At 57.0% G+C, this 27197-nt stretch overlaps 1 protein-coding gene across 5 annotated transcripts in view; it reads right to left on the reverse strand.

Annotated features, from left to right (window-relative positions):
• Nucleotides 1-585: 585 nt before the first annotated feature.
• Nucleotides 586-27197, reverse strand: part of KCNK5 (potassium two pore domain channel subfamily K member 5) — a 36443-nt gene continuing 9831 nt past the window's right edge. For 2 of the 5 annotated variants that reach the window (XM_060162783.1, XM_060162782.1), the window contains 5 exons: nucleotides 7528-7700; nucleotides 7163-7274; nucleotides 5812-5978; nucleotides 5332-5500; nucleotides 586-3145 (listed from right to left, as the gene is read on the reverse strand). In XM_060162783.1, the coding sequence (XP_060018766.1) occupies nucleotides 2280-3145; nucleotides 5332-5500; nucleotides 5812-5978; nucleotides 7163-7196 (1236 nt within the window). In that variant the 5' untranslated portion in view covers nucleotides 7197-7274; nucleotides 7528-7700 and the 3' untranslated portion in view covers nucleotides 586-2279. The remainder of the gene's footprint in view (nucleotides 3146-5331; nucleotides 5501-5811; nucleotides 5979-7162; nucleotides 7275-7527; nucleotides 7701-27197) is intronic. The other 3 variants (XM_060162781.1, XM_060162785.1, XM_060162784.1) reach the window with 2 other exon arrangements.

The following is a 27197-nucleotide window of genomic DNA, read 5'->3' on the forward strand; positions in this document are numbered from 1 at the left end:
TTGAGCTCAGAAGGCCTGATCTCCGGGGTCCTTCCCTGGCCCACCTTCCTGAACACAGAGGCCCTTTCAGGGGACGCCAGACGTGCCACAACAGAGCAGGTGATTGTTAGCTGGTCATGGGGGCTGCATGGGTTTGAACCCAGGCTCACCATCTATGGAGATCTTGCCTAAGTCACCTTTCTGTGCCCGTTTCCTCGCCTATAAAATGGGGATGTAATACCCACCTCACAGGGCTATTGCAAGATCAAATGAGTCCATTCACATACTATTGAGCATAAAGTGTGTAGAACGGGGTCTGGCAGACTGGCGACATGAGCTGCTAGCCACGGTCCCCCCACTCCTCTCCCCGTCCTCATTCCAACCTGTTAACTGTCACCTCCTCCAAGAAGCCCGCCCTGACCACATCTTACGTAGCCTGCCCCTTCTCCGCCTCCCCACCTCTTTCATTTTCTTGTCCCTTCCAGACCACCCCAGTTCTCCCCTTGACTCTCAGGCTGTCCTCAGTCCTCCCAGACTGCCCCCCATCTCGCCCCCAGCCCCTCTCCCCCCACCCCGCAATAGCACGCATCAGACTGGCTTGTCCATCTCATGTTTTATTGTAAAAATGTTAAAATAAATTACATTTGACATCATTGCCAGTATGTACATACAGTGTGTGTGATTCCAGGACAGCCAGCAACACCCCAGCCAAGTGGGGTCAGGAAAACTAAGACGAGCTCATTAAAACATTTCACAGAAAAACAGAAGGCTGCTCCTTCCCACCCTGATGCTGGGCCATCATACCCCTGGGTTACAGGCTAAGTGGGGATGGGTGGGGTTCTGGCCCTCTTTGGTCCTGCAGCATTGGGGAGGGGGTTGAGAGGCAGAGAGGGTGTCTGGGTGGCACCTCCTGCCCAGCATCCGGTCGCCTGCGACCAATGCCCCTCCCCAACTCTGACACCATGACCTTAGCTGAGGTCACCGAGAAAGGCCCAACCGGGTTGGGGGATAGGAGGGTGAACATTGGACATCCCGATCCTTGGGACCCCACTCTTGCACCTTTTCTCCCCTCTGGCTCTGAAGCCAACGAGATAAAAAAAAAAACAGCAATTCATTTAAAAACTAACAAAACACAACATGCAGGGCAGAGTGGGCTGGCCCGAGGGTGCACCTCACGAAGAACCCAAGAACTCTGCCAGCCCCTCACCAGAAACAGTCCGTCTGCAGTTTCACGTTATCTTTTGCTCCTCCCATGGCAAATCCTTTCTTTCTTACACAGACAGACGGACAGAGACACACACACACCAAACAGCAGCTGGAGGGAGGAGGCTGATTCACATATTTGGACATTCCCCACTTGTGAGCCAAGGGTGATCTGGGGAGCGGTGAGGTCACGGGACGGAAGGGTGGAGGCAGGTTCAGCCGGAGCTGAGCCCACTCCTGCAGCTCCCCCGCTGCCAGCTCCAGGAGCCCCAGCCTCTCTTTCTGCCACCACTTCCTGGGAGGCAGAAGCCCACGCCTGCCATTGCTTGGCCAAAGGGTGTCTGGGACAGGGAACCGGACTCTGGGCTGCACTCCATCCCAGTAAGTCCACACAAGGGCTGAGATGCTGGGCCACACTTGGGACCTACTCTGAGTCCCCCGTAACGGGAGTGTTTCAGCACCTGCCTGTTAGCTCCCCTTCCCCAGATGGCCTCCTCCCTACTGAGGTCTGCAGTATGGGCGACAGCCAGGCGGATGAGGTGGGACTGGGGGACGGTTAAACACGTGCCCCAGGCGGGGCCCCACTACTGCTGAGGTGCTGAAGTGCCCAGCCCCCAACCCCACCAGGGTCTTACACCACCCTCACCCTCTCTCTGAAATGCCTGGCTCAGTGCTGGGCGCACAGCAACCTGTTAATACTGGTGAACTCAAACGGCCAAGGCCCCCAACCTAAGAGAACCGTGAGACAGTCTTAACCGAATGACTGGGCAAAGACCCACGCAGGTGCAGGCCTCCCCGGGATCAGTCCTGCCAGCCCACGTGTCCGTGAACCCCCAGATCCCCCAACCATGCTCAGGACAGACGCCTCCCGCTGCCAGGGCGCCCGTTCCGCTGAGGAACAGAGGCCCTGTCCTGGGTGCACCGTGTCTGACCGGTAGCATCTAGCTGCAGGGGATGAAGGTGAGGAAGGCCCCTGGCCCCCTACTCCCAGTTCCAGGGCCACACCCCACCAGGGGCCAGGGTCCCAGCCATAGCAGGACACCCCAGGTTGAGGAGAAGAGAAGCCATGGAAGGTGGGGTGGGGAGCCGGCCCCACCTCACGTGCCTTTGGGGCAGTTTGCCTTGTTGTACTCGTTCATAAGCTGTTCGTAAGGCACGGAGAGCTCTGACTCAGTGCTGGTGAAGGTGGACTCATCCGACGAGGGGAACTCGCCCAGGTTCAGGGGCACCTCGGCCGTGGCCCCCTCCTGGGGCCTCTCCTCCCCAGCCAGGTTGTCCTCCAGTGAGGACTTGGAGGTGTCCTCGTCCGAGAGGCCGGCCTCCTCGTTCACAAAGGTGATGCTGACGTTCTGGAAGATGAGCGGGTGGTAGTCCTGGGCGTCCCACGGCTCGCCCTCCTCGCTAATGCGGTCCAGCTGGTTAATGAGCACCTCAGAGGTCGGGGAGCCCTCCTCAGGGGGCCCCGCCCCGGCCTCCTCGCCTGGTGGCCGAGACACGTGGCCTTTGCTCCTCAGCGTCTGGGACACCTCTTCCAGGCTGGGCACACGGTTCTTGGAGTAGACCACCAAGGGGGTCAGGGAGGTGGGCAGGGCTGTCAGCCCACCCCCCTGGGGCCCCAGGCCCGGCCCTGGGACCCGCTCCCCACCCCCGCCCGTCTTCATTGCCTTCTTCCCGATCTGCTTGATGAGATCATTGTAAGTCTCCTCCTTTTTCGACAGAAAACTGAAGATGTTGACGTCCTTGGACGCCACACCCCCTGCCACCTGCAGGGCCTTCCTGGAGTGTGGGGAGCTCTCGAAGGACTCCTTCCGGCGCCGCCGCCGCTTCTTAATGGCCTTGTGCACCTCCACAAACATGCTCACCTTCCAGTTGACAAAGAGGGAGAGCCAGGCCAGCCCCAGGTAGATCCAGAGCTCCACGAAGTAGCGGTACAGGGCGTGGTAGTTGGCGCTGGGGTTCACACCTGAGGACGGGTCAGGAAGCCCAGAGGGTCAGGAAAGGGCCAGCGGGGACCCGGAAACACACAAAGCCCAAAAGCCGTGTCACCTGAAAGTGGACACCGCAAGAACACAGAACACCGACGCGGACGCACCAGGAAAGAAAGGAGGCCTGTGCTAGAAGCCGGACACCCCATCGTCCCGAGAACCCTGGCTTGGTCACTCGTGTGCCTGTCCCAGACCCCTGCCTGAGCTTCCTCAACTACCGAAGGTCAGGAGAGTGTCTCCCTGGGGTGGGGGAGCTTCAAGGGGGAGGGGCTCTGGGGAGGCTGGGGATGGAGCCAGCACTCGGGTCAGGAGCTAAGCCATGAACGTCGGCCTTTCAGATTCACCGACACTGACACTTGGCTGCTTTGCGTACTTTTTGGGTGTACGTGTTACAGTTCAGTTAAAACCTGGATAGAAATTAAGTGACAGGGCAGCTGGCATCCTCCTGCTGGGGATGGACTCACTAATTTAATATAAGTGAGGCTGACAGTTGGGCCTGGGATGTCCAAGAGCACGGGTCCTAGCAGGAAATATCCCGGACGGCCTTGATTCTCCTTCTGGTGACGTCTGGCCTGCCTCCTGACTTCCTGTATCTACCCTCGTCCTACTGGTTCCTCCTATGGCCTGGAGGGCTCTGCCCTCTCCACACCCCCACTTCCATGGCCAGGCTCCAGACACCTGCTCCAGGGAGCCCTCCCAGGTCACCCTGCACAGCTCTGGTCACTCCCCTACCCTCCAGGATCACGGAGATTTCACTTTACACCTCCAGGCATGTTGATCCATATTATTACGTATCCTGTGTCCCCCTTCCTGCCCTGAGACTGGGGAGAAACTTGGAAAAGGAACTGGAGGAAGGGGGCCACTTCCGGAGTGGGGCTCCCTTAGAGCAAGGGCTATAACCCCCTCATCAGACTGGAGGGAGTCTGAAGGCAGGGCTGTCTCCCTTGCAGCCAGGAGGTGCTGTCCATCTTGCTCAGGACTCCGGTCATAAGCAGGTTATGATGACAACCGGGGCACACTAATATAGCCGGGCCCTACCCACTGCACTCATGAATAGCAACTCATTTGATTGTCCAGAACCCTGTGAGATATGCACCGTTACTTCTTTTTTTTAAACCAATTTTACAGATGGGGAAACTGAGGCAGTGATTTGGTGTCTTGCTGGAGCTGAGAAAGTATGATTAAACACCCTTCTGTGCTTCCCTGATACGAAGGGTCCTCCTTAGCCTGCTCTGGGCCCCAACAGCTAGACAATGGCAGGGTCGTGCCTCCGTCTAAATTTCTCTCTCAAGACAGCAAGCTCAGATCTGCCAGGGTCAGTGGCGTGTTCAGGCCTCTCTTTCCTGCTTCTCCCACCCACTCAGCCGCCCCCTCCCAGCATTCCGAGTCTCCCCTTACAATGGGGCAGGAGGGTAGTGACCTGTCCCTGGCCCTAGGAAGGGGGAGGGGAGAGATCGGAGGTCCTGGAACAGAGGTGAAGGTCAGCTGGGCAGGGCAGCAGGCACTGAGGGAGCAGCCACTGGGCCCGTGCAGCCAAACGGGGTGTCAGGAAGATTAAGAACCAAGATGCTGTGCAGGCCACAGGCACAAGGACATGAGTGGCTGGAGCCGACAGACAAAGGGGCCAAAGAATCTTATCGCCCGCCCGTGTGGATTAAGTAGGGGAGGAGTGGGAGGGAGGGAGGGTCCGGGCCGAGGGAGCAGGGCAGCTTGGGGGAAGGCCTCTCTGGTCTTTAAGCTGCCAGTGGCAAGAGCAAAGTTTCTGGTCTCTGAGCCAAGCATCCAGCACAGCCCCCTCAGCGCCTGGGAAGGATGGGAGGAGGCAGCTGTGACGTGGACCCTGCAGGCAGAAGGCTCTACCTCCAGCCCCCAGTGCACCTAAGCACCTAAGCTCAGGAGACGGGGGAGAAGAGAGGAAGAGACCAGACGCCAAACACGAACAGAGAAGAAGGAGGGAAAAGCCACGTTCCAAGAAAGAGAAATAGAAAACGTCTGCAATTACTCTGTGCCTTGGTTTCCTCTTGCAACTGGCAGGATCCCACTGGGTGGAGGCCCAGGACACTGGACGCCTACCAGGGCCCCCAGTAAAGGTCAACTGAATTGAAATTGGAGGAGAAGCAGAGAAAGACAGGGTGGGGAGGCAGAGGCAAGGGGCAGGACTCACCGGCCACGAAGTCGCCGAAACCGATGGTGGAGATGGTGATGAAGGAGTAGTAGAGGCCCTCGATGTAGTCCCACTCCTCTGTCACCATGAACACGAAGGGTGGGATCACCAGGTGGACCAGCACGCCCCACAGGATGAAGATGGCCGTGCACGTGATCTGCGCCTTGCGCTGAGGGGGACGGGTAGGGAGACCAAGTCAGAGGGCGGTGGAGACCGGGGGGAGCCCAGCAGAGCACCCAGAGGGCCGAGGAGGCAGCCAGAGGTGAGGCCAGTTGGGCACCAGGCCCGGGAGGCTCACTGCCCAGGGGCGGGGGCTGGTGGTGATGCTCCCAGCCTCCCCCAGGAGGGCAGCGGGCTCAGAAACTGCTCCCTTGCCACCTGTCCTGACACTTCTGTCCAATTCTTAGATCCTTCCCACCCCCCCCATCACCTGCCAGGGTCCCCCCCATCTCTGCCCAGGACCTAGGGGTGGGGACATACCAGGCTCACGCCTCTCTTGGTGAGGAACTGGCCCAGCCTCTTGGCACGTCCCCCGAAGAACTTGCCCAGGGCACTGATCCATGTCAGACAGAGCGGCACCCCAAAGAGACCATAGAAGACACAGAAGAGGCGCCCGGCGGGGGTCTTGGGGGCCACGTTGCCATAGCCTGAGGAAAAAGAAGAGGGTGAGGCCGACAGAGCCACGGCGGGGGTGATGGACCCAGACTCGGAGTGGCACCTGCCTCCGCCGCCCCCGCCACACAGCCAGCCCGGGGAAAGCCCATTCCCTAAGGTCACTTGACACTGATTAATATCAGTGCTTCAGAGATGAAATTTCCCTTGACCATGCTATGATCAGGATCATTTATAGCAATTATGACGGTGTGGGCTATGTCTCCTCCGTCAGACTGGGAGCTCTCTGAAGGCGGACTAAGCCTCCACCATCAGCAAGTCCTCCACAAGTCCGTGTGGCACCCTTGCGCAAGCTACAAGGCACAAGTTAGTAGTTTCTCTGCGTAGACACCCCAGAAGCACTGTGGTAGACGGTCTCCAAAGACGGCGATTCTTAATTCCGTCCCTTCTTATGCTCACATCCAGCTGGCCTCTGATTCCCCTCCCTCTGAATCTGGGCTTTAGTGACCTGTTCATGGCATGTGGCAGAAGGGACCCTGAGTCAGTTAAGTCCTTATCAGAAGCCTTGTTGCTTCTCCCCTTGATCTCCTGAAATGCTCACTTTGGGGAGTCTCCCTCTTGAAACCCAGCTGCCATACTGTGAGATGCCCAATCATCCCCAGCTAAGCTCCCCAGCAACAGCCGGCATCAACTACCAAACATGCGATAGAAGAAGCCATCTTGGACTTCCAGCCAACTGGGCTTTTGTGGATGACCACGGCCCCAGCCACTCCAACTACCACGGCATCAGAGACCTCAAGCAAGAACCAACCAGCCAAACCCCATCAACTCACAGAATGGCCGACAATAATAATAAATTGTGTTTTAAGCCACTAACTTCTGCGGTGGTTGGTAATGCAGTCATAGATGACCAGAACAGACACCCAGACTGGTGAATAAGCACGGGGTGCATTTGTGCAGTGAGCAACCTGCTCGAACTCTGGCTGTCAAGCTGTGTTGTTTCTACTCCAAAGCCCAGGTCAGGACTTACAGAAAACAGTCTCCTAAGCATGGCCAGTCACCAAGGACTTACTAAATCTCCAGGGACGTGTCAGAAGGACAGAGTGCAGCTGGCCTGATCTTAACCTTGACAAGGCCATGTGACCAGAGCTGGACTCTTACAAGATCCTGGGGAGCTCGGACGTGGAAGTAGGTATCCTGAAGGTCCCAGAAGACTTACCGATGGTGGTAATGACCGTGGCTGCAAAAATCATTGCGTTGGGCCAGTTCCAGTTGTTGAAGGTCTGGTTCCCTGTGATGGCCACACCCTGTCCTGCAGCATCAGATACTATCTAAAAAGAGAGACACAATGAAGGTCAGAGAAGAGGTCAGCACTTTATAAACTTCCTCATAAGCATTCTTATTTAATCATCACAATAACAAAGTGACAGTTACTGTCTCCAATTTAGGGGTGGTGAAACATTTTATAGAGGATCAGAGAGGTTAAGTGATTTGCCCAAGGTCACACAGCTGGTAAGAATATGAACCCTGGCAATCCGGCTCCAAAGTGCCTTCTCTCACTGAGCCAGTGCTTCTCAAACTTACTAGAATCACCTGGAGGACTTCTTAAGTACAGCCTGCTGGGCCCCACCTCCAGAGGTTGATTCAGTAGGTCTGGGAGGGAGTCAGAGAATGTGCATGTCTAACAAGGTTCCAGGTGATGCTGATGTTGTGATCCCGGGACCACAGTCTGAGAACCACAGCAGACTCTTCTGCCTCTGAAAGAAGGCAGATGTGATGCAGACAAACAGGAGGACCTCCGGAAAAGCATTCTACTGCAGGGTTGGCCTGGGAGGGACCGCCCCCCACAGCCAACATGCCTTTCACCCCCACTGTCAGGACACCTGCTAAGGTCAGCTCGGTAAGCTCTTGGGTCTGTCCTCCGAGGGCGGACATATATCAGCTGGCCTCCTTTCTCCCATGCCTGGGACTCTGTCCTCTCCCCCCTACAAGCTCCCCCTTCCCTCCCTTCTCCGGATCTCTTTCTCTCTGCCCTGGGCTGAGCAACTTCAAGGTTTGGGCCAGGACACGTCATCAGAAGGTGGTGTGTACTTTTCAGGGTGACAAATTCATGCTATGAGTCCCCACGGAGCTCCCGGCAACTATGGGTGGCAGCAGGTGAGAGGTCACCTGGGGAAGTGCACTGGGAGGCCCCCAGAGAGGCCTTCCTTACCTGTTCCAGGAACACAGGCAGCTGCCAAACCTGCTCACCGCCCAGGCCCTGCCTGTACCCCATCCTCCTGCGCTACCTCCCTTCACCCACACCCACCACTGGCAGGACCCGGACCTCAGAAGGCGGCTCCCGAGGAGGGGCCAGGATCCACTCTCAATTTGGGGTCCTGCCCCTGCCCCCTAGGAGAGCCCCAGGATGGACTAGCTAAGAAACCAGAAACTCGCCAAATTGCCTCTAAAAATCAAGCCTAGGACCGAGAAAAGACAGAGGAGTGAAGGATGGAAGCAGGAGGGAGACGGAAAAACCGGAGCTCTCCCTGCAGCACGACTGAAGTTTGGTGAGAAAAGAGGGAAGGGTGGGTTGTCCTGAAGGAATGTGCAGTTTGCAGCAGCAGGCCTGTGTAAACGGATCTGCAGACTTTGTAAGGAATTTTCCATGATGACGTGCTCATCTGACAGGCCGTCAAACCACAGGGCTCACCGCCCTGCCTCCCCCTGCTATTTCCTGAGCATCTCTCTGCAAAGTGGGAAGTGGGGACGGCTGCCTTCACCTGCCCTCAAAGAGCGGCCACCAAGCCAGCCAGGCCACTTCCACGCAAAAGCACCAGGACGTTCAGATACGAAGAGGCCAACAGGTCTATCCTGTTGGAGGTCCACCCAAAAGGTTTTCTAAACCATGAAATCCACGTTCGAAACAGGAGAATGAAAAGTCCCAGGGCCCTGGATGTTAATGTTAAACAGATGGCAGGGAAAGCAGAACTACTCAGCTCCCTTTGGCCGCAGCCTTTGTTATCTCAGATATCCATCTTCGGGGGGGGGTGCATGGGGGGGGTGCATGGGGGGGTGAGTGCAGCATTGTCAGGAAGCACAGCCCAAGACGGATGACAACTGACCAGGAAATCATGGGCCTGGGGCACCACCCCTGGTCATCCCCATGGAATCCCGGAGGAACAGGAAAGATGTCAGAAGGCAAGTTGCCCCCCGCCACCCTACCCCCACCTTCTCATACGAACGAAAAGGGTGGATTCTAGAAACTCAAACCTGAACTCTTGCTGACTCTTCTTGGGAGACAGCGGAACGTTTGGCATATTCACAGAGGAAGTGGTGGGCACTGGAAGCTACTAGCACAGGTTCACCAGAGCAAGTCATGCTCAGCTAAGTGCATCTCCCACCCCAGAGAGGCTGCAAAGCCTTGAAGTTCAGTGGAATGCAGTCAGTCTGGATAGCAACAAGGCAACTGAACAGATGGGCTTAAAGATATTCACGTGGACAAGACAGAGAAATGTAGGGAGGAACCGGGGTTAATCCGGGTCCACGTAAAGGCAGATAAACGACCCCAAGAAGTACTGATCATTATCTGCCTGGCCTGAGGTCTCCAATAAGCCAAAGGCCAGGCCTCTTCAGTCTTTTAATCTACAACACAGTAAGGACAAAGATGGCTGACCAGTTTAATCTGCAAAGGATGCAAAACTGGGACAAGGCTGGGATGGGAAGATAGCTAACACACTGCAATGGCAGTTTGGGACTCAAAATCATCTGGACTGGACAAATGGGCCCAAACTAACAAGATACGGCTGTCTTTTAAATTTTTCATGTCTTACACTTTGGGTTAGAAGGCACTGACCCATACAGGGTTGAAAGGGAAAGTCCTTGGGTTTCAGCTGACCACAAACCAACCAACACTGGTATGGCTGCCAAAAGAAAAGCAAATACAATCTCAGGCAGTGTCAATACCTTATCTCTTCAGGGCTGGGAGCCCACTGTCCTCTGCAGGTGAGGCCACATGGGGGGGTCACTCTGTTCCATTCTTGGGTGTCGGACGCCATGATATGTTAACCAGTGGGCCAAGGTGCCAGAGGGAACGGGGGTGGCTGTTTTGGCTAACGAGCTACCTCAGAATGCACTGCCCTTGGCAGTCATCCATTTCCGATCATGGAAAGTGTTTAGACCCAGGGAGACCAGCACACATCAGTGATGGTGAAGGTGTGACTGGAACAGGGGTTCTCAACTGGGGTGGTAGCACCCTCTGGAAGTATTTGGAAATGCTGCCTGAGTATGTGCCTTGTACGTGCCGGGCACCGGTCTGGGCACCAGGGGGAGAGCAGTGAAGGGACGAAATCCCTGTCCTCCCACACATCTACTCTAGTGGATGCCGGGGGTGCTCCTGACATGAGGCGAGCAGGGACCAGAGAGGTGAGATGCCCTGCCACCCACAGGACAGCCCCACACGCCACATCCACGCTGCCCCCACTGAGATAACACTGGATGGATTGCCAAAGGTGATCTGCGACTTGGGGGTCGCTTAGTAAGGGCGAAGGAGACAACAAACGTAAGAGCTGGCAAAGCAGGGTAACTGAAGAGGGCATTATGGTTGGGAGCTTTGCAGTAGAAAAGCTGGCTTCCTGCTCTTCACCCCACCAGTGGTGTGTCCTTTGGGGCACAGCCCTCAGACCCAGCCTCTGCCCTGGGTTATCAGGGAGCCACAGCCCCATGTGCTGTCCCCCTGACCTCCATTATCTCTCCATGGTCACCCGGGGGGGGGCGCAGACAAAGGTGACATTCTGAAGGGCCCTAAGCCCCCCAGGGCCAGAAGCACCACTCACCCTGACAACAGGCCAGTGGCGGAAGTTACGTCCAATGGTCAGGTCAGGCGACTGTGGCTGAGAGGTGAACTGGCAGAACTGGCCCAGGTTCTAGACTGTCTCTTGCAAGTCAGCCCGGCTCCCCACCTCTCTCCCTTCGCTGCTCTCCCTGTCCCTGGATGCCCCCAGCACCCCTGTTGTTGCCTTCTCTCTGCCCACGGGTCCCAAGCAGCTGGCCTGGGAATCAGCCTGGCTCCATCCCAATGCTGGGGAGACAGGCAGGATTTCAGTGCTGCTGTGCGTCAGACGCCTCTTGTTGGGGCTTTTCTATATGTTCCCTGACGGGCTCTTCCTGCGATTCTGCCAGGCATCACTTGACAGAGGAGGAAAGCTAGGCTTGGGGAGCAGAGGTCCGGATGTGAACTTGGGCTGCCTGCTCCCTGCTCCCACCCCGTGTTGCTGTGGCTTCAGTCGGAACACCTCACTGGTTACGGTCAGGGTCCCACTGGCCGGTGGAGAGGTCCCCCAGAAGAGAGGGGCTTGACCCAGGACTGAGGCCATCCCTGGGTGAGGGGGAGCCACTGGACACAGCATCCCGTCCCCCGGGGTTAGGGAAACAGCTTTCTCAGGAGACGGCCCCTGTTCACTCACAGGATTCTTTAACTTGGCTTCCAAATTCACACAAGACAATATCTTCATTTTCCACATATCCCTAGAGAGTGATGGGAGGGGGGATGCCGCACACAGCCCAGGCCCGGCTCTGGTTTGAGGATGGAATAGAGCTCTCCTCCCCGCCCGTCACCCTCGTAATAAAGCGGCTGTGATTTACTGAGAGGTGACTGTGCACCGAATGCGCTGAGCACTTTAGGTGCCTCCAGCCCATCTTTAAGGAGGAAAGAATCCTGCTGGGAAGGCACCATCATCTTCTCCATTTTGCAAACGAGGACTGAAGGCTGAGAAGTTAAGAAAGTAGCCTAAGGTCGGGATGCTAAAAGCAAGGAAGCCAGGAGTACAGCCTGCCTCATCTGGGCCCTGGCCGCTGGTACCCCACCCTTGTCCCACACGGGCCACAGGAAGGAGGCCAGTGCATACCTCCACCCCTTCGCACCACCTGGAAGAACAGTGCCCTAAAACCAGCCCATCCACTCAGACCTGAGCCCTCCGGGAGGAGACATTCCCACCCCTGCCTGTGGCTCAGGCAACGTGCTGCCCCAGACACCACCCTCCCAGAATCTCGCTGTCCATGCAATCTGGGTTCCCCACGGCGCCTCATCCCCCAGGGGTCCGGGGTTTCCTGTGCAGAGGCAGTGCCAGGCCTCCCCATCCTGGAGATTCATTCTGCAGAGTTGCAGGGAGGGCACATCCCGTACCTGGTGCCCACCTGCAGACACGGGCAGCGGGGCTGAGGTCGGGCCTTTGCCTTCATCAGGCCAGTGGGGAAAACAAGTCCAGGCCAGTGGGGAAAACAAGCGGACAGCAGCTAGGGGTACCCACAGGGCCGCCGCCCTGCCTGCGGACAGCAGCTAGGGGCACCCACAGGGCCGCCGCCCTGCCTGCCTCCAGCTCCCGCGGCAGACCTCACTCTCAGGTCGCAGGGGCCCCTTCCTGCCATGTGGGATCGGCCTCCAGGATGCCCTGGATGCCAGCCTGCACTGGATCCGCGCTGCGTCAAGGTACAAGCGGACGCCCCTCACCATCCTGGGCTGTATCCATCCCTAATTCATTCCGCCTCCACTCACTTGGTCCCTCCGGCCTGGAAGGGGAATGAGACTAAGGTCATGTGTGCACGGTGCCTGGCGGAGTAGGAAGAACCTTTAATGTCCCTCTCACCTGGCCCTCCCAGCCACCTTGGGAGGTGGGCAGGGCATGGTGGATTCCTCCTCCTTTCATAGATGAGAGCTCCTATTTGAATAGTAGCTGATACCTGAGCACTATTTTATGACAGGCACAATCACAGCACTTTAAATCACTCGGCTTGTTGAGTCTTTATAACCTTGTCATGTAGGTACTCTCACCTCCATTTACAGCTGAGGAAAATGAGGCACAGAGGCTAACTAAGTAACTTGCTAGGCAGTGGTGGAGCCGGAGCGTGAACCCAGGCAGTCTGGCTCGTAACCCCTGTGCTGTCCACAGCTGGGGAGAGGGGACAGGGGGTGCAGGGTGGGTTTCTCAGCTACAGAAGTGAAGCCGGGTCTCTAGAACACAACCAGGCAAATGCAAGGGAAACATCCATGGGAATGCAGAGACCACCCCCCAGAAGGTAAGCTCCATGAGGGCAGGACTTTTATCTGCGGTATCCCCAGAGCCGAGGACACTGCCTGGCACATAGTAGGTGCTCAACAAACATTTGTTAAAGAAGTGAGTAAACAAACTTGAATAAATGAGGATATCTTCTCTGACCTCGACTGACTCACCCTCTCACGTCCTTCCTTCAGCACCTTCCTAGCATTATTCTGCAGGTGGATTTAATAAATTCATCAGCAACAAGGGGCAGGGCTTTATCCAGCAAGAGGGCGGGAAGCACAGTCAGACCCCTGTAAGAGTGTGGCTGGCGGGGTCAGGGGGTGAATGCAGGGCATCCAACGTGTCGGGGGGGAGGGGAGGGTGGGGGGTCAGCAGGCTGCAAGAACAGAGGGCAGGGGGGCTGAAGGTCCTGGGGGTCGGGGGCTGGGAAGGGGTGAGGTGAGGGAGGCAAACAAAAGCCCCCTTGTCCAAGAGGGCAGAGCGGGTGGCAGTGGGGCTGGGAGAGTCCCTGGGGTGACTGGAGGGACTGTCCTTCCTGCAGGAAGGGGAGGCCTGCCCCCTCCGGAAACTCTCCTAGGGGGCTGTGGACGTGTGGAGAACAGGGAAAGGAATAAAAGGGGGGCGACAGGCCTCTCTCTCGAACCAGACCTGGCCCTGTCCTGGGAGAAGATCATGGAAACGTGGGGCTGCCCTGGGCGTGACCTGGGCGGGCGGCGGTCCTCTCTCAAATGCTGGCACCGAGCCTCTGGGTAAATGACGGCCTATCAGCCTTAGTTCCTCCATCTGCCAAAAGAGCACCTTCCCCAAACACGAAAAGCACCTAGGACACTGGAAGCGCTGACTGAACGCACCTGCAGCCAGTGTCATGAGGAAACCAGACCCAGTGGTGACCCGACACCCCGGGGGGAAGACCGCTTGTCCCCAAAGGTAAATCAAAGGTCGAGGGGTTTACTTCTCTGCACCTGCAGGACAAGCCTGGGTGAGAACAGGGACACCGAGGCTAGCAGGTAGGTGCCCTGGGCCCCCGGACAGCGAGTCGGGGACCTGGGGGGCGGGGGGGGGTGTTAAGGCTCCCCCTGAGTTGGCAGAGGCACACCCAGGATGTGCCACCCCATCCGTCAGAAGGCCCATCTCTCCGGACCTCTGCCCGCCAGAGGCTCCCCGCCACCCTGGCCGGTTTCCCGCACAGCCAAGCAAGGCAGGCCGGCTGCGGAGGGAGCAAGGCCACACGCTGGTCCTCACGCTGCGTTCCCCAGGTGAGGCCGAGGCCAGGCGTGGTGGCTTCTCTGAACCCCAGTCCTGAAGCCCCCGCCAAGCTGCCCCCAGCTTCACAAGGCAGCCGAATGCCCATCCGCCCCCTGCTCTGGGCTGGGCTCTTCCTTCCTGTGTGTCCACATCTGTCTGCACGTCCATCTGTTACCTAACAAAGAACCTCCTCAGGGTAGGGGGCCAAGGGAGCTGGGGGCGCTTCTGAACAGAACAGACCGAAGTGGAGATGAGTAAACCTAACGCAGGCAACTTTTCAGCAAATATATTTAGAGTTTGGGCTCGTTCAGAACAATGTTTTTGACCTTTAACACCACGAACTGATGAACAGATAAAGGGGGCAGGGGAGGGCCCCAGATCCCATGTACTGGGGCTCCCTGCCGCAGTGTAAGGAGGGGGAATGGGCAGGCAGGGGGCTGGGGGTAGAGCTCACTCGTCCAGCTATTTGGCCAGCCCTCCCTCTGACCGTCTTTCGGGGACTGTTGGCAGACCCAAAGTACCTTGGCAAGAAGGTGAGCACCTGTTACCTCTCTTATCCCCAAGACGAATTAGAGGACTGAAGACTATTATCACAGCCCTCAATTACCTTCACTCCTCTCACTCTCCCTCTCTCGCGCTGACTCAGCTTCTCAAACCTTCCTAAAGTGGGGGCGGGGGAGGGGCATCGGAATCGTTTCCAGATGCTAAACTGAGGCTCAGAGACCTTGGATACCACCCGGTCCCTGAGGTAGCCGCTCTCATTCCCAGCTGCCCAATGGAACCACCTGGGAGTTTAAATAAATACCATGCCTGGGCCTCGCTCGCAGCTACTCTGTGCAGTGGACCTGGGCGCCGAGTGGCTAACAAGCTCCACAGGTGATTCATCCCCTCACCGCTGCCTAAGTGGGGGTGATGGGTGTGGGTGCCGGGCTCAGCCTTCCAGCTCCCCATCCAGGAGGGAGGATGTGCGGGCAGGGAGCAGGCATCCTCGGTATTCCTCCCGCCCTCTCCCTGCAGCCCAGGTGACCAGGTGTGGCTCGGAGGGCGGGCCCAGTTTATGAGCGGGGCACTGGCGAGGGTCCAGTGGTGCCACCCTGACACCTACACCAGCTGCAGGCCTGGCTCACCCGGGCCTTGTCTCTCCCAGGAGGGGAGCAGGTGTCTGCGGGTCAGGTGCAGGGACCTGGGGGCAGGGCCGCACCTCATCTCAGTTACGACCAGACCTGGGCTCTTGTAATGTGGACTTGGCAGACTTCTGGTTTGCTTATCTGCATTTTCAGTTTTGCTCCAATGCCTACCCAGATATTTATAATGTTTTTAGCTGAACAAAGGAAAGACAACTTGTTGGAGCCTCGGTTGGTACACTAGGAAGTCAATGTACAGCCAGGAAGACCCCCGGTACGGCTCGCGTTGCTTACCGAGACCCTCCAGGAACCCTTGACTTCCGCCAACGTGACTTCTCTGTAAAATGAGGAGGTTGGCCTATGACTACAGGGGTCCCCCTGTCTGGGGACAATTCACATTTTCCTCTGCCTAGAACCACGACTTCAGGGCCCAGTTCAGCACCTCCCAAGCTCCAGGAAAATCCACAGCACATTCGAGAAAATACATTTTCATTCTCAGGACTCAGCTCACTGGCCACCAGCTCCAGCTCTTCCTGAGCCCCCGGCAAGCCGGGCTGCCCGAGTCAGAAGCGAGCCCTATTCCTCATTCCCTCCCAGATCCCACTGCAGGATGAGGAAAGCGCCTCACTTCGCCTTGGTCCCTAAAGTAACCTGCCTGGTGCTGGCCAGGCTGCCCTCCCTCAGCCCAGGGAGGAAGCAGCCAGCCAGAGGACGCGCCTGGTGTACAAAATACAATCCCCCCAACCCCAGAAACCCACACACCCTCATCAGGCAAGGTGGAAAGTGGTATCCCACCCTCACCCTCAACGCACGCTCGAGGGGTCCCTACAGTACTGCTTCTTAACTTGGTTGCACGTAGAGATCACCCAGGGGGAGCCTGGGGAAATACTCATGCCTGGGTCCTACCCGCAGCGATTCAGGCAGAAATGGCCTGGGGTGTGGACTGGGAACTAGGATGCTTAAAAGCTGCCCCAGGTGACTCTAATATTATGTACAGCCGATTTCAAAACCACTGCCCCAGACCCGAACTACCTTCACTCCTTGTTAGGGGGAAGGCCTAGTCCAGCCCCGCCCCAGGGGTCAGCACAGCAGCCATGGATGGATGACTGTCCTCCCATCCACCCTTGGGCTTCCCCTCCTGGGCCATCTCTCAGCAGCCTTTGCAGAGCTCAGAGGTGCTGCAAGCTCTCACGCTCACGGGGAAAGCCCGTGCCAGAGGTGAGCGCGTTTTCAGCAGAAACCTCTGGGTTTCCGACTTTCTCAGGCCCGGGAGCCCTGCTTGCACTCAGGAGGGACAATGAAAACAAGGCAGGTGACCCTGCCCCCATTGTTCTCAGGCTGGGACGGTAACACTCCCCCCTCCCCCGGGGCAGCTGGGCGCCCCTCCCATGAGAGCTGAGGCCAGGGCAGAGCAGTGCAGGGACTGGCTGCCCCCGCGGGTGGGCTGCGGGGGTTTGGCTAAAACAAACAGACAAGGGCTGGTGGGGCCTGAGCTCAGGATGGGACGTCAGCAAGCGTTCTCAGGCACCTGGAGGGCTAAGCTGATGAGTGAGACTGGAAATCCCTGTGTGTGCAGACCCAGGGGACCTCCACAGTCCTGCTGCCTGAGAGCCGGCCCTGGGGAATGGGAAAGAGCCCCCTCCCACCCAAACACACACACCAGATAACCCCCTGGAGCCATGTTCTGAAACTCCACCCCCTGCCTCATCTTCTGAAGCACTTGGGGCAGGGGGAACGTGCAGTGAGGCTTAAATGACAAGAGGGGCACCTTTCATCCACCTGCAGCTTCCCTACCCCCAATTCACAACCGCTGCCCTGCTCTGTGTGGTCCGACCCATGGCCTTGTGCTAGTATCTCTTCCCTCTCTGGGATGCTTGGCCTGGATTCATGACCTGGCCCCACCTCCGCCCCCAGAATCCAGATCCTGGGAGTATCTGACATCTTTCTACTTTGAGACTGATGACAACAGACATCTTCCTACTAGTGGGTCAACAACTCGAGGGCAGGAAATTACTCAGCCAGGACCCCTCAAACATGCCAGGTGTGCAGATTACCCCCGTCCTTCCCCATAGGGGTATGGGTCACTAGGGAGCGAGAGATCCATGCAGAGGATTCGGCTCCTGGCTTGTCCTTTCCAGGCAAGCCGGCAAACCTCTCTGGGTCCTGTTCAACTCCTCTGTAACAAGGCTGAGGAGGGCAAAGCCGGCATCTCCCTCCTCCTGGCCAAAACCCCATTCATCAGGCACCTTTCATACCTACCACTCCTCTGGCCCTAATTTCATCTGAGACTCAAGACCCTGTGGGCAAGGCAAGCAAAATGGATATTGTTATTCCCATTTTGTAACTGAGGAAACTGATCAGAGAGGGCTAGTGACACAGAAGAGCTCACACAGCAAGCTGATGACAAAGCACAGAGAAGAACCAGCCGGAAGCCCTCTGACTCTCAGTTGAGGGCCCTTTGCACCAAACAAGCAAGCCACCCATCCCCCTTCCTGGGACAGGGCTCAGAAATGCCAACCAAAGTGGATCAGGGAAGGTGAGTGACGGGAGACAGGCAGACACGGGTGACAGGTGATGGAGAGTTATAAAAGGGTGTGCAGTCACACCCGTGGATCTAATCCTGACATGATTTGGGATGAGTGTATGCTTTGCTCCCCCCTCACCCAGAGATGCCTTAGGTTTACCCCAACCTGACAGTAGGGTGGAAGGAGCAAACACAGGAAGGCACCAGCCCCTCAAGGTTTCTAAAAACAGCCCTCAAGCAGGCCACAAAGGAGGTCGCAGGAACTGCTGACCTGCCGTCTCCCCATCCTGGGCTGATGACCTGAAGATTCATCAACAGCTCAGCAGCCCCACCCTGTCTGTGCCACCTTATGCTTCCCGTTCTCCAGAGCCCCCGCCCACACAGTAGCCTGGACGACACAAGCTGCTGATCCACTGCAAAATCACACACGTCTGCAGGCAGCACGGGGGCAGAGCGGGGAAAGGCCTGGCCTTTGGAGCAGACACACGTGGGTTCCACTCCTGGCTCCATCGCCCACCAGCAGGTCCCCTGGGGCATGTCCTCTCACCATCTGAGCTTCTCCTTCCGTCTCTGGAAAGCGGGGGGACCGAGACTTCCTTGGGTTGGGGTGCAGATTATGTGAAAATGCACAGCTTGGGGCTGGGCGTACAGGCTGCGCACTGGGTGGAAAAGTAAACTGGGAAGAACAGGGCGGTGGGGAGGCCACCTCCATTCCGAGGGTTTGTGCCTGGGCACACACCTCCAGAGCTGTGAACACAGGGCTGGCCAGTTGTCACCTGCAATGCCCTCCTTCCTGGCGACCACCACCTGGAAGATCAGGGCTTGGGACGGTACTTATCGCCCCGTGACATTCTATCAGGTATCTGCTATCTGGCCTACTATTTATCTCCCCCGAAGAGACGACGGGCTCTGAAGACAGAGATTTCACTCATCCCTCATTCCCAGAACAGAACCTGGCACCAGCAGGTACTCGCTATTTGCCAAATGACGACTCAGTCTCCGAGATGTATGCCTTCCACAACCACGCTTCCAGGGCACGAAGATGGGCCAAGATGGGTGCTGCTGCTGTATTTAACATGTGTTCTGGCTGGATGAGGTGGGCAGTCCTGGCAGGTGTGGCCACCCGGGGTGATGGCTTTGTGTTTCTCTGCCCAGTGCCTTTTCCTCACCTCACCCCACCCTACCTGTCTGCCAGGCCAGAGCCCCCAGAGGTCCTAGCCCTGGTGAGTCAGCTGCACGGCAGACTTTGGAACCATCAGGATTCCTGAGGAAGGAGGCCGGCAGGCGGTGAGAGGGGGTGCCCAGGATGGGTGTCAGGGTTGAGGGCCACACCCCGGGCCCCATGCATGCCGCTGCTTCGTGGCTTCTCCAGCAGAGGGGAAAATGATGCTCTGTTCCATAAAGCTCTCCCGAGCCCTGGGAGCTGCCAGCCCTGTTCCTCTGGACACAGACGCCTCCCCTGGGCCCCCTTGCTGGGTACCTGAGGACAAGGCTCTCCAGCAACGGACACCCCCAGATTCCCCCTCCACGGGATGAAAGCTGCCCGCAGCCTCACCACATTCATCCCATCCGGGTACACCCACGCCCTTGGGAGAAGGATGTGGCCAACACCCTCACCTCTTACCCAGCAGAGGACAGCACCCCAGACCACCGTCAAACTGTCTCCACCCAGGGGCCCAAAAGAGGGACCCCTCCATCTGCTCCTTCCCCTCTCCCTTCACCTGCGGCTGGCAGCTCCGGGTAATAAGTAACTGCCCATCCTTGAAGGCTAGGGTTCTGATGATAAGGGATTATTAAGTCTACCCATTTATTATAATTTGTTTAAGACGACCAGATGGTTAAACTGTAAATCTCTTCACTAATGGGAAAAAAAAAAAAAGAAAGAAAAAAAAGAAAAGAAAACAGGCCGGGGGATACTAGGCGCTGGTGTTAATCCCGCATGAGAGGTGGCAGTGGAGTCTCGCCATGCCTATGAAGTAACCCTCCAGGCCTGTTTATTACAAACCACCGCTTCCCCCCCAAACCTGGCCCTGCTGCCTCCAAGCATGGCCCAACCTCCATGCCTCTCCACGAAGCCCCCTGCAGGCCCTCCTGAGGGCCAGCCACCTGTCACAAAACCCTTCCTTATTGTCTGACTCTAACCTAAATCCCCCCGGCTGCAGTCCAAGCCCATTTCCTTTGGTTCAGTCTCCAGCTGGAGACGGACAACAGCTGGTCTCCGTCGTCTCTGGAATAAATTGTACAAGAAACGACCAGCGAAACGGCACAGGCATTTTGGGGTGGATGGTACTCTTTGCAGGGTGGGGAGCCTTCTGCCTCAATGGCAGATCAAATCCCAGATCAAATCTCACCGCTGGAAGACTGAGTCACAACTAGAGACAAGAGCAAAGACAGACCACGATGCTGACAACTTTGAACATCGCGAGGCCGGAGGCAAGGGGGGTTGTGCCCTAAAGTGCAGACTCCCCAAGCCCCAGACAGCCGGACACGGATCTCTCACCACACCAGCTGCACCAGGGGCTCCGGCCACCAAGGCCCCCACCTGGAGATCACAGGGATGAGATACAAAGGGGATCCCCAAATACAGTGGGAAAGGAACAGAGCCTGATCCATGCAACCGGTGCCCCCCACCCGCCTCCCCTGCCTTCGCTGCCACAAAAGCACAAAGGCACAGCCGCCTCAGCTTTTCCACCCTGCGGGGACAGTCCCCCACCCGCCTCCCATCCCCGGCTGACTGGGGCATAACCAGGGTGAAGCAACAGAGAGCTGTTTTGTGCTGAAGGTATGGAAAAGTACAGCGAGCCCTCCTCGCACAGAGAGGCTGGGCTGAGGTGAGGGGAGCTGGGGTGGGGGGTGGTTAGGAAAACCTCCCATCCTCCCACCTGGGGCCCAGGACCAGGGACAGGCTGGGCCACAGGAAATGGAAACTCTCCCGATGGCGCGTCAGGAAAGTCCTAACTCTGAGGCAGCCCCGTTGTGAAACACGGGAGGCAGAAAGGACCGGGACCAGGCCTTCAACACACACATTCTCTCGCTCCCCTTCAGCCGGGCTGCAACTTTACACAAGAGCATTTTCTAAAGCTGCTTAGTCCCCTAACACCCACCCAGGCTCTGGCTGCCCTCAACCTTCCTAGGAGCGCGCAGCAACATTTGACACCCACGCCTGCACAGCGTTAGCTATTCCTCAGCCCTGCAAGTCATGACCTCAGTTTCATTACTGATCAAACGGGAGTAATGCTGTCTCCCCACCAATTCACAGGGCCATGGGTCCGAAGGCTCAGCAGATGTGAACGTGAAGAGCGTGAAGTAGGTGCACCAGCAGAGCTAGAGATGCCCCTGACTTTGAACTTCTAGTTTCTAAACACCCACTGCCGTTGGGGGTAGGCTTTCCCCCAGCCTCCCGGTGCATTGTGCATGGACGGCGGAGGCTCAGAGACAGGAAAGCAAATGCCACCAGATTTCTAAGTCACGCAAGGGTCAGCAGGGGAGCGAGACCCGCTCCTCAAGTGGCTGCATCCTGCCCCCCTGCAGAACCCAGATTCCCACGAAACACTTTGAGCGGCAGCTGGAGTGGCCACTTCTCAGGCTTGTCTAGGGAGGTCCATTTGCCCTCGCGTCTGCTGAAGATGGCCACCTGGCCTGGGCTACTGTGGGCTAAACCAAAGATCGAGCAGTGGGCTTCCAGGATATGGCCTGCCCTCTGCCCCATGGGTTACCTCCCAGGAGGAGCAGGGGGACAAGAGGACAAGATGGGAACAGGGTTCCCTTCACCTTCCCTCCCACGTCGAGGCTCTGGGCATTCCCCTCTTTGGAGCCATTCCTGCCTGATACACATGCCACATCAGGCCAGATACCAGCCCCCAACACCCCTGTACAGATCTACCAACCTAAGTTAACCCAAGGAAAGATGCGACCAGGGTCCTGGGCAAGCTTTTCTCACGTTACGCAGCTCGAAGTCAGGTCGAGTGCTTCCTTAAGAATTTGCCGAGCACCGGCCCTGTGCCCCGATGTGGGCAAAATAAGGGAAGAGCAAGACACAGGCCCTGCCCAGGAGGGCCTTGGGTCTAACAAGAGACAGACAGGCAGATGGGAGGAGTTACCACGACAGAGGAAGACAGCACAAGAAACAGCAGACAAGGCAAGGAAGGCCAGGACTGTCCTTGCTCAATACACACTCATCTGAGCCTGACGGGACACAGCGGGCAGCGCAGTCAGCAGACCCTGGCCAACCCGCGCTTTCTGTGAACCAGACCGGTGGGGATGCTCACCTCAGAGGAGCCTGCAAGTTTCCCGGGGGGTGGGACGGGGCAACCCCCACTTCAGGTTCTCGGCACATCACCCTCCCCACTCCAAGGCTGCCGGCCAGCTCTGACCTCATCCGCCCCAGAGCAGGATGGAATTTAACTAGGTACCAAGAGAAGCCATGTGCCCTCAGGAACCTCAACAGGTTCCATCAGCACTCTAGCACTGCCCAAGAGAACTCTCTGTGCTGCTGGGACACTATCTGAGCAGTCCCATGTGGCTACTGAGCCTCTGGACTGTGGCCAGTGTGATGGAGGAACTAAATTCAAACTTTATGAATTTTAATTAAAAATTAAACAGCCACAATAGTTAGTAATATCATGTTAAAATTAAATTAATTAGGGACCTGTGGGTGGTAATTACCATACTGATGCAGTCAAACACAACACATCCTACCTAGGCAGGGTCTGCCTTACCCTGGACCCCTGGATTCACCCAAGCCTTGGCCGTGGTCTGCAACATGCTCTGGGCTCTGAATTACACGCACGGTCCTGGGCTGTCCCAAATCTTTCCTGTGCTTGTGTCTTTTGTCAGTCTAAAAGGCAAGGAGGGCAAAGTCTTCTTGGGCCCCCACAGGAGTCGGAAGAGCTGGATAGACACAGAGGCTAAGACAATACTTGTCCGTGGGTCTCTGGAGGATCCCCTCCCTTGTAGGGGACCCTGAGCCCAACACTGGGGACAGCCCCTGGGACTCCCCCAGCTCTGCCAGGCCTCTCCTGGGGAACCACACTCTCTCCTTGGTGACCATCAGATCGTGTCCAATCTCAAACTTCTTGGTCTGCAGACCGAAAGCCCACCTGGTTTCCCCAGTCTTTGAGACCCTTCCCCTCAAAAGTGTTCAACAGCACTGCTGCCCAGGAAGCCACCCCTCTGGCAGCTAAACTGAAAAATAACATGTTGTTTAGCAGTTTCAGAAGCGACACTGGTTTTCGGAGTATGCGCCGTTAGAACCATGTTTATTTGTGCTTTGTGTACTCGCACATTAAAAATAGCCAGTGTAAAAAAAAAAAGAAAAAAAAATAGCCAGTGTAGAAGTGGCTGACGCTATATGCATGCATCTTACCCTTTCAGAAAATTCGATTTCTTTGCTCTAAAAGCAATACAACAGCATTTCGGAAAACTAGGGAAGCAGAGAAAGAAAAGGCATAGATAACCCTGCTTCCCGCCTTCTGTTTTCACGTCGAGTTTCAATTATTCAACGCTAACACAGCGCCATGCATGAAACTAGAGTCCCCCGCTGCCCTCACCCCCGTCTTGTTTTTGTCTCACTTGAAGTCTGGCTCATAGCTCAGCCCCCCTGAGAACACCAAATCGAAGCCCTGGGAACCCACCCCTGCCCCAGGGCCCCAGCAGGTGCCCCTGCTGGTCTGTCTGAGGGTCTCCTATTCCACAGGCCAGAGCCTACCAGGTCACTCAATAAGCAGGGATCAACCTGTGTGCAGTGCAGTGGTGGCTGGGAGTGGAGTGTGTACACAGATGGAAACCGGCTTTGGCAAGCGAAAATTTTAAGACACGTACACAGTGACCCCAACACAGAGCTGGTGGAAGAGACGGGGGGGTCTGGCCACAGGCAGCCCTCAGCCCTGGGGCATTCCAAAGAGAGAGGGCGTGCCAAGACTGAGACCTACCAACTCTGAAGCCCTGGCATCGTGGAGACAGAAACTTCCTAGAGCAGGACTCAAAAATGTCCCCTCATGACTCAGAAGTTGCCTTGCCCCAGCCCTGGGGAGCCAGTCCTGGGTCCAGACAGGTGCACGCCCGGGGCAGGGGTGTGGGAGGGTAGGGGGGATGCTGACGCACCTTCCCCAGGCAACCTATCGACCTGTCCCAACAGAGGGCAGAGCGTCCCCACTCATGTGCCCTGTGCACGTGACGGGCAGCAGGGTGGGGGGCCGTCCCAGAGTGCTTGCTGGGTTGGGGTAGAATCTGGCCAGGCATGGTCCCCATGCGAAGGGCCCGGGGCAGGAGTTTTCCAGATTGGAGGTGGGCGCTGGTAGTCCTGCCTTTGGGTTTTGGGGGCTGGTGGGACAGAGGCCAAAGGAGAGAGAGACACAGCTTCACGGTTGGGATGTTCATTAATCATTACCCTCGTACACAGTGTGAGGTTTGGGATCCAATGGGGCAGTCGAGGGCCTCATGGGAGGGGGAAGGAGTGCAGACAAGGCACAACCCCCAGTGCAATGTGCTCTGACGTGGGGGAGAAGGAGGTGCCCAGAGAATGATGGGGCTCAAAAGAAGGCCAACTCCAGGGTCAGGGGAGCCTTCCCTGGCGGCCCCAGCCTGTGGCAACGTTTCTACCTTGGAGCACACGAGTCCCCTACAACATGCTGCACCCCTATTTAATAATCCTTCATATACACCGCAGGGCCCGGCCCCAACCTCAAAGATAGGGATAATGTCTCATAATTCCCACAACCTTGAACCAGCACTGGGCATACAGCTGGCGCTAAGAGTCTAATTGGCCTTAGTGAACAAGTCCCTGGCGCAGAGAGGGGCAGTGACCTGGCCCAGTCACACAGCAAGTCAGCTGAGCCAGGCCCAGGACCTGGCTCTGTCTTGCAATCCTCAGTCCCTGGGCCACTCATCAGTAGATCTCAGGGCTGCGGCTGGAGTCTGGGGGATGGGGTGTTGAAAAGCTGATAGTCAGGACACCCTCCCTTTTCCTGCTCCCCGGGGGGTGCTGACAAGACATTACCGCATCAGCGCGCTCTGCTCAGCCCACTCAGCACTATCCCTCAGCCAGAGGCAGCCCTTCCACCCGCTGCTCCAAAGGGGGCGGGATGCTGAGGAGGGGAGGGCACCCTTCCAAAGCCAACACTGTCAGGATGCATTCCTCGACCCGGGAGGCAAGAGTTTTATTTGAACAGGAGCTATGGGGAGGGGATGGGGCTGCCGCTCTTTCTCCTCCAGTGGGTCTGAACAGGTACCATCCTGTACCCGGGGGCATGGGAGGAGCAAGAACCTTGCATCAGACTCGAGCAGCACCCAAGCCAAAAATCAACATTCAAGTCCGTGAAGGGCCTGCCCCGGGGTCCTCAGCAGGCTGCAAAATGGCCAGTCTGTCCCCAGTCACGCAGGCAGATCTGAGCAGCGCTTACACCCCAGGAGAAAGGCAAGACGAAAGCTGTTTCCTCCCAAGGTGCAGACCGCAGCGCTGCTAGGGCTTAGCCCCGGGGAAGCCAAGTCAGGGACGTGTCGCAAGTGTGGGTTTAGCTGCTGGGGCGGTAGCAGGTAATGTGTGGACTCGGACAGGAACCCTATAGCCGAGGCGGACTAAACCGCACCTCACGACTCCAGGTCTTTGATTCTTTCTCGAGAGCTCGGTCTCCGGGTCCCCTGACCCACAAACCTTGCAGTGAAGGGTCAGAGCCTGACAGGTCCGTAAGGATGCCAGGGGAACAGGCTGGAGGGCACGGATGGAGCTGATGGCCTCCGCCCTGAGCTGCGGCACCTACTTCGCTAACGCAGGTTTGTCCCGCTTTAAAACTTTTCACACTGAGAAGAGCAAACAAACCTATATATGGTCAATGCGGTCAGAACAGTGACCAGTGTCAGAACCCACAAAGGCTGAAGAGAGCAGTTCTCAGCGAAGGGTCAGTAAGCATGCACAGCCCGCTTCCGGGGAGCTGGAGCCAACAGGGCCCAAGGAGAAAACTCAGTCTCTAGGAGGGGCTGGTGGCCCAGCACAGGGGAAAGCTGATTTAGGACACCACGGGGTCTAAGTGGGGCAGGGCTCTGGCTCTGGACCCAGAAGGCCTGGGTCCAGGCCACTAACTAGCTGTGTGACCTTGAATAACTTATTCGCCTCAGTTGCCTTATCTGCGAAATGAGTTTCCACGTTGTCTATGGTCCCGCTGCCGGGAGTCCCCAGGGTGTGGGATGGCCCCCACCTGCCTTTCCCTCACCAGGTGCTAGCTGCAGTCACTGCTGTGGTCTGACTGCTGGAACACCTCCCTCCGCTCCACCTGCAGGGTGACTTATGGTATCAGTGGACATAGACCTGAGTTCTTGGTAAAAGTTGAAACGTGCTGGGAGTGTGCAGGGTTTCAGAATGCCTCCCCACCCTCAGGGCATGGCCTCCTGTCTGTAGCTGGGATCAAGGGTAGGGCTCCAGACAGAGGCAAGACCACACAGGGAACAGAGTCCAAATCACTTGGGCTGCTGCAAGGACTTTGGCTCTGAGTCTGGGGGAGAAGCCATGGAGGGTTTTCTGAGTCAAGCGTTCCAATCTCACTCTATCAGGATCCCTGACTGCCGTGGCAGTAATTGACTACCTTTCACCTCCTGTGGCCTCTGCTTCCAGGAAGCCTTCCCTAACTGCCCCACTTAGCTCTACCTACTCCTTTATTGTACTTTCCCCGCCCTGGTGAGCACAGTTACCTTGGAAAAGTTACATAACCTCCCGAGGTCTAGGCCTTGGCTTCAGGGCTCTAAAGGGAGGCTAGTTAGATAACCACTAAGCTCCCTTCAGCCTCCCATTGTATGATTTGCTGCCAGGAGTGGCACCCAGAGCCTGACCCTCCTCCCCCATCCCTGCCAGCCTCCAAGAAACCAGCCAACAACAGCTCCTTGGGCTCAGACACTTGGGGAGCAGGGTCCTGTGATGGGGAAACTCCCTGGGGAGACATCAGACTACTTCTGCCCCAGGCTCTGAAGGGCCTTTCTGAGCCTATGGTTGACGACAACTTCAACCTTTGCCTCTTATTTCAGAAAAACTCACTGGTGCGTAGGAAAGCTGTCACTCAAGGAAAGGGTGCGCTGGGGCAATTTAGGGAATCAGGCCAGTTTAGTGTAAGTGAAGTAAGCGCTCTGCACCCTAACACACATCAAGATTTTGATTTAAAGGCTGTTCAAAAGGGGATTCGAGGTGGGGTAACAGACTTGGCTTGGCGAAGAGAGGCTCTGGACCTGGGCGGGCACAGCTAGTTTAACCCGAGCTTGGTTCTAGAGACGGTCTGTCCCAGCTTCTCACCAGGACTCAGTTTTCCCATATAGCGAAAGGGATGACATTTCACTGCCAGA

Source organism: Lagenorhynchus albirostris, chromosome 10, assembly GCF_949774975.1.
Source record: "Lagenorhynchus albirostris chromosome 10, mLagAlb1.1, whole genome shotgun sequence".
Taxonomy (NCBI): Eukaryota; Metazoa; Chordata; class Mammalia; order Artiodactyla; family Delphinidae; genus Lagenorhynchus; species Lagenorhynchus albirostris.